The sequence below is a fragment of the Corapipo altera genome, unplaced genomic scaffold (assembly GCF_003945725.1).
Source record: "Corapipo altera isolate COAL_440 unplaced genomic scaffold, ASM394572v1 2b, whole genome shotgun sequence".
NCBI lineage: Eukaryota > Metazoa > Chordata > Aves > Passeriformes > Pipridae > Corapipo > Corapipo altera.
In genome coordinates this window covers 26,375,577-26,388,254 of record NW_020884874.1, presented here as the reverse complement: position 1 = coordinate 26,388,254, position 12,678 = coordinate 26,375,577, and the positions used below count along the sequence as shown (strand labels likewise).

Sequence of the window (12,678 nt, the reverse complement as noted above, 5' to 3'; positions counted from 1 at the left end):
CTAGTGAACTATTATCTCCATGCTGTATGAACACATTAAAAACTCTTAGAAGTTACATTTTCCTTCCCCCCCAGTTTTGGATAGCTTTGCAGTCCCTCCTACAGAAGTCATATCATGGGTAATCTACTGCTCAAGAATATTTTGCTCTTTCCAGTTATATTTTTCCTGTAAATTCCAAAAAAAGCAACTGAGACAAAATGTCTTATTCTATTTTTAAATTCATTAAAAGAACATAATTTGTTTAAAAAATATATGATTGGCAAACCTTGCAAAGCCAGCCCACGCTACCTTTATTCCATACAGTCCAAGGCCTGAGGCATAAACAGGAATATGGTAAAGTTCACCATAAATTGGATCAACAGATATAACTACAGTCAGGGAAGCAAAGAAAAAATAGATTTGGCATTGCTCATCTTTGTGGCTCACCTCTCTATTCTCAGTATCTTGCCAGGCTCCTGTCTGTCTCCAGGAGAGAAAAGTCTTCAAAGATCCTTTCACCTTTGTCAGGCAAGAGAACTGCACTCTCTATTTTTTGTAAGGACTGTCCACTTAGTTAACAGCACCCCTGCACAAGCACCCGCCTTTTACTGGTCAGTGTGCAGAACCCCAGAACGATCAACAGCCTTCTCCAATCTCTCATTCCCCTAAGGAAACACTGCTTGGTATAGCCTATATGACAGCCCACCTCAGCTCTTCACACTGGTAGCACATGTCAGGCATGATGCCACAAAAACAAGACACAGGCATTGGTGAAAGGAAAGATGAGAAAAGTAGTCAAGTACGCATCTTCTACTCAGTTTGAGAGAAATCTGCCTTCATCGAGACTTGTCATAGCCACTGGTATTTCATAGGTTGATAAATTATCCTCACAGCTGTAGGGAGACCTGCATCGCAACAGGAGTAGGAATGGGAACTCTCCCTGATTTTATTCATTTCACGTAATCACTTTAAATTCAGTTTGGTTGTCTCTTTCTATAAGCATTAAGCCTTAAGTTTCCTAATGCAAAAGCCATTCCTCAACATGGTTATTTAATAATTATTAACACACTTCCTTTGTCTGCTCAGTAGCCAATCTGGGAATCGCCCCACGGCCTAATCTTATGTAAACAAGTAGTTTAAATGACTTCTTGAAAAACACTCCAATCCTTCAGCAGACTAAAAAGAGGACAAATATATGGAATAATCTAAGTTATTTCAGCAAAAACTTATTACTGTGCTAAATAGAGAAAGCCTTTATTGCTCCATGCTGATGAATTCCATACATGTCATCAGATTCAGCAGTTTCTCCTCAGATAAGTTCTCCCAGTGACACGTAGACTGATTAAAATGTTCAGCACACCTAGTCCGTTTGTGTACCAAGAGGGCATTATCTGTTTTTAAGGAAAAGAGAGGGAAAAAAAAAAGAAAAAGGCAAGAACATTTTCCTTTTATCTAGAAACCAGAAAAGGACAGCCATTTCACCTAACCTTCCTTGATCTGTAGTTAAACTTGAGCACCTGGGAGCATTTCTGGGATTTCTCTTTTTCGAGCTGCAACCAAGGCATTCCCATCCTGAGATCAGAGTGGAGCTGGCAGCCTCTCACCTGCACCAAGGGTGGTTTCCAGCGCAGGTTCTTTAATGGAGCAGGAGTAAAATGGAAAGAGCCAGTAGGACGTTTTTTAAGCAGTAGCCTAACTCCAGCAGGATTCTCTCTCAACTTTGCCACCAGATTTTTTAGCTGCCATCCAACCTGGAAGAGAATAAAGACATCTTTTATTTGGCATTTCTTTTCTGAAAGCAAACAAACAAGAAAAACCCAAATCCCTCAAGTCAAACTGTTTTAATATGAACCTAGAAGAGATACACGAGATCAAAAAGAGTCAAAATTAAGAAAAAAAAAGAAAAGCTTCTTTTTTGCACGGTTCTTCATTTTTGTTTCCAAGAAAGTTCTCTACTTAAGCTGTAAACTAAACTGAGGTATCAAGCAATGCTCTTTATACCTCAGTTCTAGTCCTAGGAGGATGCATGGATGTGTTCAAATTGACTATTACAGGGATTCACAGTGAACTATTTTTGCCATATTTCTTTCTCTCATTGAAAGGCATTGCTTACCTGTGCGAAGCAAAAATGTAATCATTATATCCAAGTTCCCAGATGCAAATGATTTGACAATCATTTGCAAATGACTGGGAGTTTTTTTAGCTGGTTTTATCTGCATTTCAGTGGACTCTAAGAAAGCATTTTAAAACTGGTCTTAAATACAACATGAAGGATTTTGATATGATGCATACAGCATTTAAACATGAAATATTGCATATTTATTTTATCAAAATATTCCAAAGAATAAAATCCGTCTGGAAAACATTAAAAAGCCTCAAATATTTCATAAGGAAAACACCAGAACCACCTCCTGACTCCATCCCCTCAGCACCTGTGGGGAGCAAGCCTTGCAGAGCAAGGATGGGAAGGTTGGTAACATTGTTAGTTACTAACCACAGTTTGCCGATTAACCTGGATCACTTCATCACCAGCATGAATCTTCTGAGAGCGATCAGCAGGGGACTAAAAAGAGGAAAACAAGAGTCATGTGCTTCAGCGCTTTTCATCCCTCCCATAACAACCCCCACCATGCTAAGTCAAAGGTTGCATCAGCAAAGCTCTTCAGTATAGATAATTTTCACATCTGCTCATGACTTCAGAAATGCAAATTAATTCATCAAATGGTACTTAAGTCATGGAACAGTCTCTACTTTTGCCTCTAGTTTGTACCTTAGTTTTAGACAGTAGTAGGAGAGGACTGAAGAGGGTTTCTGCCCTAACACAGCAACTATTCTAAACAGCTTTCAAATAAATGTACACTGATTTAAAAAAAAAATACATTAAGACTTTGAATGTATAGAACAAAGGACCAAAACCCGTCCAATCCACAAGACAGATCCATTGCACTTTTCCTTTCTGTTTCCTAATGTAAATAAAAGCTTCCAACTTTAACGTCAAACTGCTTGCCTGCATCAAGGTCAACAGATAAAAATACATGTTTGCACACATCCAGTGTGCATAGACAAGTATTTTTCAAATACCTATCTAATAATAATAATACACCTTAAAATACAAGTTTCCTGGAACAAAACCTAAGCTCTGGGGAACCATCAGCAAGGAAGAGATAAATGTGTCAATATTTACATTTATCAAGAGCTGGTGCAATGCACCAGCTATTGCTGCAGTTATTAAAAACACTCTCACTGCTATAACACACCAACTCTGACCAGCCTTGACAACACCCAAAGCACAAAGGGTACCAAAGCACAAACCTTGGTATGTACTGCACCCCGTCATAGGACAAATCCTCCACCCATTCCCCCCACCCCATGAGTAACCACCAGCCAGCAGTACAGCTCTTCCTAGTGACTCCAGCACTAAGCACTGGGATTAAGGACTCATCACACCTTTAGAGCTCCAATAACTTTCTTATGAGAAAGAACTAAGAACAAACAGTGCAATAAGGGAAGAAAACGTGTGGGAATTTATGGGAGGCTCCAGCTATCATGAGTAACCCCATTTCTTAATTGTCTTCTTGCTTCCTCTGAAAGGAAATGCCTCTGTGGAAAGCTGCATATATACGAGTCAACCAAGATCATGAAAAAATGATGGCCCAAAATCAAGTTTAGGAAAAAATAAAGCTCATTTCAAGTTGTCCTTTGGGTGACCAACAGCTCATGTGAGGGAGGGTGGGGGACCCTTGAACAGAGAACTCTTACAACAAGTGGCAGGTCACAGCACAGACACTTGGATCACATGTGAAAACAGAGGAAAGAGCAAAGTTCAGATCTAGGTCAATGTGATACAGGAAGTCACATGTAAGATGGCACAACTCAGGAATACTCTTGGCTGACTGGTACGAAACAGACTTCCCCAGTCCTTCCACTGTTCAGTACTGTCAGTTTAGGGATGCAATTCCACTGCATTCCCATACACCAGCTTCTGGGAATAGCTACTAAGATACCATTCCAAACCTATGAAGAAAACTGAGCTAAGACCCAGCCTGGGTCATCTAAACAATACCATGCCACCATAAAGACATCGGTTGTTTGCAGATCTCAGTCACTTCAAGTTCTGTTGCTCCAAAGGAAGAACCAGTGTTGATAAAAAAAGCAGACATTTAAGTCAACACTCGAAGCTACAGAAGAAATACAGCCCCAAAAGAAGATCGACATGCAGAGGCAGCTTGTCAGCAGTCAACATGACATTTTCATCGGATGTTGAAATTGCTGTCAAAGTGGGCCTGGTCTTTGTGGCAGATTCTATACAGTTATGCCATGACAGTAGCATAAAAGCTATAAAAGCTATAAAAGTTTTCACTCTGCACTCTGAACTGCAAGCACAGATATCCATGCTCTCCTCCTGGTCCCTGGACTTGGCAGGGGTAACAACTAGAACCACTGGTTCTTTCCTATCCACAAATAAAAGCATTGCTGCAAAAGCCAAGTTTCTCTGCTCTTCCTTCTTTCAGTCACTGCTCCCATACAGCAGCATGTTTGACTGATGCTGTGATCCACAGCATCACTTGCCAGCCTCAGCTTCTGGCTAGAGGTCCACTCCTTCCATGGTTACCCAGAAGCCTTCAATGGACTCACAGTGTACAAACAGAAGAAGAAAAAACTAATTGCCTACCCTACCAACTATTTCCTTCCAGCTGACCACTCTTAAAAGTCTTACTTGTTCATAGTCTTTCTACTCTGCAAGGTAATGTTGTGCCGGGACAGCTCATTAATTTCATTACTTATTACTGAATTTAGCACACTACCATCTAAATGTTCCCATTAGGGGAGATTGTCTTTGCCAGCAGAGAGCAAACACATTCAAGACTGTTAGGCAAGATACCATAAGGGCTCAGAACAGCAGATACAATATCTTATTAAAGTAATTATTTTAATGCCAAGCATTTGAACTAACTCATGTAACTTGCAGAAACTGGTTTAATTTGACTAACACTGAAACATGCAGACACAAAATATTTACAAATTATGGATAAACAAACAATGCATCACACTATTAGAAGCAGTAATACCATGCAAGTCATATGTAAAACAACAAAAACTACTAAGTCAAACTAACTCATCAAAGCTACTGTCCAGATAGCCTGAGTTAATCTACATTTACTTCACTTACGTTTTCTGTAGTTCCAGTAATTACATGCAATCCATCATAAGTTGATTTTATGTACATTCCCTAAATATAAAGAAAAAATGAAAAACAAGTTTAAAGGCAACATAAACCACATAATTTATCTGATTAAACAACTCTTGGCAATAGACTCAAAACATTATGAAAACCAGTTAACAATTCATACATTTTCCCTAGAAAAGTGTGTGGTCTAATTTTACATTAAACTTCTTCACAGATCACTTTTACTATAATTAATTATAATATTTATTATAAAATAAAACACCAAATATATGGAATGTGACTTAGAAACACTGTTTGATTGGTAATACCAAACACTGCTCGTTTTGCTGCCTTGTCAGTCTTTGGTCTCAAAAAAAACTTTATTTCCTTACTACCCAGTCTGCACTAGAGAATTACAGGTTTTACTAGGTAGCTACTAGTTCTCCCCATACAAATCTCACTTACACAGATGGGTTACAAATATTGCAGACATATTCTTTTACAGCTTCTCTTGGCAAGCCAATACACAGATTACCCTGTAACCACAATGCTGACATAAGCAATAAAAGCTCCAGCAGAGTGTCTGTGGCTCAGTATGTTAACACTGAGTGTGAACACAAGGACAAACTCAGATGAAGTGGGTGTTGACCATAAGAACACCAAATTAAAAATCACAAGCCAGCTATTAACTAATAATTACACAGATTTCCCCACAAGAGGTGACCAGTACATTGGTTCCATCATTTATGAACAAATACATATCTACTTTTCCTATCTACATCTGTTGTTAGAAGCACTCACACTGAGCAGTATAGAACTGGATGTTATTCTGGAGCTAAAAGCAGCTTAGCTTAAAAGTACAAGGAAAAATAGAAGATTTTTTTTTTTTATCCTTCCTATCCAGCCAATTCCTTCCCTGTTTGCCTGTTAGTTTCCAATGGTGTGCACCTACCTCTTCGTTTCTTACTTAGTCCAAGCTAGACTGACTTCACTTTGTTGTAGCTTGCACATTAACAGAGGTCCCCATAATTTCAAGAATGCATGACTAATTCAGTCAAATCCATTGGTCTAGGTAAAACTATACAGCACAGTAAGACTGTGCAGTTTTCTCTGTAAGTGTTCATCTCTTCTGCCTTCAGGGCCAGGGGGTGAATACAAATGCACTTAAGAATTTAAATTCCCTTCAACTCATTCTAACACATCTGTTTGCTAGATAGAAAAGCCACTAAGATTTCAAACTAAGTTTCGCATAACCAGTACTCAGTTAAGCAGAATCCACTGAATGAACAAGAGTCAGTCACTGAACATTTAAAAAGGTCTCATTCCTGCTAAAGGTAAACCTCAAAAATTCTCATTTTCTTCTCAGTCTTGCTATAAAAACAAATAAAACCACATCTTTCAAAACACAAACATCATTTCTCATTACCTTCTCCCTCCCCCAGTCCTACGAAAAAAATAACTAGATAGAGTAACCTGCAAAAATAAAACTACTAATTTCACAAGCATTTGTAAATTCTCCAGTATCCTCATTAAGACAAAAATCTTCAGCAACTTACCATTAAAAATTATATTTGGGATCAAACCTATTAACATGCATACCTGTCTCTGGCAGCCACTCCAGTACACCACCTGACCATTAACCTTTAGAGTTCCTCCCCATGCCTCTTTCTTTTCTCCATAGGTTATTACTGGTCTTGAAATAACTTACTATACATAAACACTTGCATTGGCTCACAAGACTACCTTATAAAACACTGGGGACATCAGGAGACTCCAGTTCTTACCAGGCCTTCCCCAGGTTTAATGTTGGTTAAGTGAACCTCCTCCAGACAGGCACACTGGCTCATCAATGGATCTGTAGTTGATCGAATGGCTTTATCACAAATGCCATTTAAAGTCTTGGCCTACAATGAGAACACACAAAAAACAGTTAGGAAAATTCTCCCCTGGCTTCTTCCTCTTCCATTTCTCAAAAGATGTAAAGGAAATGAGTTTTAAAACCACTGAAATAGCAGTTTCATTTGTACAAATCTATTTTACAGTATGTTTATATTCTTACTGTGACACAGTAAAAACAACTTGTTTCCATTAGTGCCCCCTCACCATCGCTAAACAATAAACACCGAAAATATAGCAAAAAATTACGTAGGGGCTTATTCGCTTTAACCAAAATACAACCCACTAAAATATTGAAACATTTTGATGATTCTTTGTGGGAACAACTGACAGTTTTCATGTTGTTCTTTATTTCTGCTATGAGAATAAAATTGGCCATGTGCTGGCCACTGACTTAACTGCACAAAGCTTTACAGTATAAGGTAGGACACCTAGAACTTAAGTGTTTCAGCAGTACTTCTTTCCACTGTGCCTCTGAACTGACCTCTTCTGGAATGCTTACGCAGGCAAGGTTCACATTTCCTTTTGACTGAAACATAACTGATCCTAAGCCAACATTATAACTAAAGGCTAATTCTGACCTTGGCGTGTGTGTCAGTATAGTTAGAGGCAGAATGGCTTTGCCTCGTAGAACATTTAACTATTAGAAGGGCTAATTAAACATGAGGGGGGAAAAAAGGAAAAAAAAAAAGTCAAAAAATCTATGCCCTCTCTACACCCACAAATTTCATTACTTCTCAAAGTGTATTTTCCGTCTTGACATTAACGGAAAGAATGCTGAAACTCAAAGTCAGTTGCAAAAGCTAAAAGGGGAAGGGAGAGAGGATTAGTACAGTATAGTAGTTAGTTATAAACAGTTTGGGAACCAGCAAGTCACCTTTCACAAGGGGTTTGAATCCTCCAGTCAAAGTAGACATATGTAATTACAGGATGGGGGGAGCTGTGTCATAGGAAGACAGTGAGTTTGATTACAATGGTCCCTGGAAACAATAGTTCCAATGTTTTCTGTTTTGTTTTACGTCAGATTTATAGAGCAGCAATAAAATAAATCAAAACAATGTTTGAGTGTGAATGTGAGGAACTGCTCAAACAAGGGAATTCCAAACAACAATACCTACTTCCAGAGTGGGTGTGCACAAATGGAAAAAGAAAGATGCAGAAAACTCCCTTTTACGTGGTCTCAGTATTTATGGACAAAATTATTTTTAGTTATTTTGCTGCTAAATTCCTAAGCATCTATGAGCTACCGGAAGGCCTTATCAAAGAGCACAGCCTGGTTCATGTCAAAAGCAGGAAGCGATGATTAACTGTTACAAAATATAAAAAGCATTCCATTACACTCTGCATTTGGTCACAAGGCTGCTTCGAACAACCCTGAAAACTCAAGCTCAAGTACAAACAGAAACAGAACTTCAGCTCTGTGGCAGGGCAGTTCTTCAACATGAAGAAGTGTAATAAGGCATAGTGTCTACTTATTAAGGTACTAATTGCACTTCACAGGCATAATTGGTTTATTTAGCCTATGAACATTTTATAGTACTACTCCTCCCTTGAAAATTTGAGACCTAAATCCTCTTGGAAAAATAGCTGTGGAATGAAATTTGAAGGAATACTTGACTCCATACTATTACACACACTACCCCATCTGTTCAAATTTCATTGATTTCCTTTACAGTGAAGAATATTCACAAAACAACCCATAGTAATGTTTACTTGCATGATATGCTTGTACATTTGGGACTGAAAAGCTGTTGTCAGTACAGTTGGAATAGGAGCAACTGAAATAAATGTGAATGCAAACAGCTGAGTTTCAACAGAAACGTAAACTTACCACAGTCTGGACTTTATCTTCCATGTCAGCCACAGTGCAATCCTAAAAACAAAACAAGAACAAAAGCCCTGCATTAACCAATAAATATGTAAACAAATTATCTCTGAAAATGCTGCAAAACTGCCATTTTTACCTTGAATAGAAATAGTTATTCATGCTGCAGGGATTAATCAGATTAGTTTCACCCAGCAGGGCTCAAATAGTTGTTAAGCAACTATTTTCTGGCCCGGTAGAAAGCAATAATAAACCTTGAAAACTAAGAGAATGTGGGATTCAATTACAGCAGCTGACTTTTCCAGAGAAGTAGAACCCTGCAGAACCATGCAAAATAAAGTACTCTCAGAAGGCCAGGCAGATGAGTTTGCCTTACACTGGTAAGGCATTCCTCTGTCCCAGGCATCAAAATGTATATAAAACATATTGTTGAAAACAGAATGGAAAGTGATTTTTTTAAAATATGCTATTGATTACATTCCTGAAGAGCAGAGGACTGCACACAAGGCATTGTTTACACAGCCCAGGTACAAAAGTCTTTGAACTAAAACAAGTTCATGTAAGAAACCACAGAAGTTATCACTGTTTTCTGCAAAAAGAGCTGAACTGGAGAATAATATTGTGCTCATATTAAAAAGTTAATACAGCAGATAAATAATGAAACAAGATTTATAGGATCTATAAGGAGAAAACCCCCAAGCCCCAAGCATTTTAACAAGGTTAAATTCCGGGATATTTGCCTTTGACGTTTGTATTGGGTTTGCATGTCAAGATTTTGGTAACAGGGATACAACACGTGTGGCTTCTAAGGGAGCTACTAGAAGCTTCCCCTGTGAAGCTTACCCATGAAGCCAGTGCCAACAACCTCCAAGATGGACCTGTCACTAGCCAAGGCTGAGCCCGTCAGTGATAGTGGCAGCACCTCTGGCATAACAGATCTAAGAAGTGGGGGAAAAAAGCCCTGTGTAACTGCAGCCAGAGAGAGGGGTGAGAATATGTGAGAGAAACAACTCTCCAAATACCAAGGTCAGTGAAAGAGGAGGGGCAGGAGGTGCTCCAGGCACCAGTGCAGAGATTCCCCTGCAGCCCATGGTGAGGCAGGGTGTCCCTCTGCAACCCATGGAGGTCTGCAGTGGAGCAGAGATCCACCTGTAGCCTGTGGAAGACCCCATACTGGAGCAGGTGGATGCACAAAGGAGGCTATGACACCATGGGAAGCCCATGCTGGAGCAGGTTTGCTGGCACAACTTGTGACCCCATGGGGGACCCATCCTGAAGCAGTTTGTTTCTCAATATTGCAAAGTCCTACTGCTCCTACTCATTCAACCTTAAAGTTTGCCACAGAACTTTAAGGTTGAGTAAGCTCTGGTCCTTGAGTCTTTATAGCTATCATTAAAGTCAACTAGAATCTTCTTGCATTCCTGCCTTGCTTCATTATTCACCCACTTTTATACATCATTTATGATTATGCAGACCACCATTGGTTCCATGAGAGCCATCCTGGTCTCTTCTCCACTATTAGAACTGACCATTTGTTCCTATAGTTTATACTCCAATAAAAAATACTTTTGAAGTCTAAAAGCCCTCCTAAAAATTTTTCGATTGTGTCTCTCTTTTTCACATTAGTGGACTCCTTGAGACCATTCTAACATATCTGCAGTGTCCCAGTACAAAATAGTGTTGGTTCTTCCCCCATTAATGCTTTTTCTTGCCTGTACCAATCCCATTCTTTACTATAGCTCCTATCAAATTGGCAGAGAAGTAGTTTGATGCCTTTTAAAAGGCTAGGGCATAGTATTCACCAACTTCCATTCCTCTGCCATCAAAGGCTGACTTAACCAAAAGATTAGACACCATTTTTAGCAGTTTTATTAATATATTCAGCAATCTCAGTTCCTGTAGCACTTTTGGGTGAACACCATCTGCTGCTAGAAACACTTATTGTTCTGCTGCACAATCTGCAAATCTGTAGCTGTAAATCACTGATTTTGTGCATTTGCACACACAGTGCCCAAGCCAGAAGGGCATCAAGCAGCAGGACAAACCTGTGCACCTTAGAATTTACAGTACCCAGACACTATCCTTTGACAATGATACAACTGACATAATTGGGTGTCATCATAGCTTGACAACTCATAGGATATTTCTGTCCTTTGACACCATCCCTTCAACATGGGGAGAGAATCACACATGTCACAGGACATGGTCCTTCAGAGTTTGAAGAATATATGGCCATGGAGTAATGGTGACGAGCAAGTTTGGCAGTAACTGAAGTGCGCACACAGTGCTTCACGGCCAAAGCAGTGGTATGCTCTCAGAACAGTTTTGAAGACAGGCAGTATTATTCAGAGAGCAAAAAATGTCATTTGCCAAGATGCTACATATTGCTGCATGTCCTTTCAGCTATTATCTGTACAAGTACTCCTCACACAGCTGATAAATTAAAGTTTTGAAAAATACTGTGGTGTTGGAGTAGGGGCAGAAGCAGCCTGGCTAGTGCAATTTGTATTGTAAAGGTGGCAACTCCTTCCATTACATGCAGCATTTCCCATCTGATGGCTATACCACTCTGTTGTGGGACCAGACCTATGAAGCCTGCAAGCACAGATGTAAAAATCAATGGAGCCATATTTTTGTTTAGAGTTAGCACTGATAACTGTTTATGAACATGTTGTTTGGAATGTGAAGAGCTTCAAATGCAGATCAACTATTTCAAAAACTAACCCTCTTTCTCATAAAGCTCAAGGAAACATAAGTAGCCTTTAAACTGCAGTCACTTCAGATATAACCAGCAACGAAATTGGGGTAGGAACAACAAAAAACTCCCACCACTCAGAAAAACAAACAACTGAAACTGACCTTCATGGACCTTCGAAGTCTAAGTAAGCTCTCATTCCCAGATCTGCCTTTCATTAGCACTCAGCACACAGCAAGAACATTACTTCCCCAAACACCCCCTTTCCTTCCCTTTTGGAAAGCAAAAAGAAATAAGCTGACCTTCTGAACAGTAGTAGTGAGATCCAAGCAGAGTTGAATGATTCTGTTCTTCATTGATGAAAAGTCAGCAATACCTGTAAATGGGGTCCTGCAACAATAGAAAATTCCCCTTAGATCAAAGGGACCAGCTTTTCCAATCCTATCCTATCAGTGAGGAAGAGCATATGAGAGTACACCCTGAAACTCTGACATTCACATGGGTATGAGGATACAGTTTTACAACATAAGTATTCCTGACTGCACCAAAACTGGAAAATGTCTATCCCTGTGGTAAGCAAGTTCAGAGAACAGAACCAGAAGAAATGGTCAGTTTTCCAAACTACAGTTCTCTCTACTTGCAAGCTCAAGTCACGCTGTGTTGTAAAAATCATACACTTGGCTTTGCCAGTGAGTAGACCTCTAATTTTCTGACTGGACAAAGAAAAAAAAAATTCTCTAAAAGAAGAAAAATGGATTTTCACATTTTACACAGAGATACAGTGAGATTTAAGAAGAATCATTGTAGGTAGGGCAGCTTTACAGCCTGTAGAGTACTACCTCAGATCCTCCAGACAGCTGCAAAAGCTAGAAGAGGGGTTGAGAACTAACAACAGTGGGTTTGGAAATGGACAAGTCAGCAATTTTCCTGATGGTGATTTACAGAAAAAATCTAGGGTGAGCTGCCAGCAACATAGTGAAAGAAGAGGTCCAGGTGACAGGTACAAGCTGTTAACGTCACTGCCTGGACACAGACCAATTCCTTGCTTGAGAGCAGGGATACTGAAGGATAAAAGTGCTTCTTGCTGTCAGCTCCTGTGCAGTACTCCTTCTCAGG

General features: G+C 39.5%; 1 protein-coding gene across 1 annotated transcript in view; it reads right to left on the bottom strand.

Moving 5' to 3' along the window:
* Positions 1-12,678, bottom strand: part of CNKSR3 (CNKSR family member 3) — a 58,626-nt gene that overhangs the window by 6,588 nt on the left and 39,360 nt on the right. Inside the window, exons 4-9 of the mRNA XM_027632412.1 lie at positions 11,865-11,952; positions 8,874-8,915; positions 6,931-7,050; positions 5,150-5,209; positions 2,474-2,542; positions 1,584-1,730 (exon numbers count right to left, since the gene is read on the bottom strand). Of these exons, the coding sequence (XP_027488213.1) occupies positions 1,584-1,730; positions 2,474-2,542; positions 5,150-5,209; positions 6,931-7,050; positions 8,874-8,915; positions 11,865-11,952 (526 nt within the window). The remainder of the gene's footprint in view (positions 1-1,583; positions 1,731-2,473; positions 2,543-5,149; positions 5,210-6,930; positions 7,051-8,873; positions 8,916-11,864; positions 11,953-12,678) is intronic.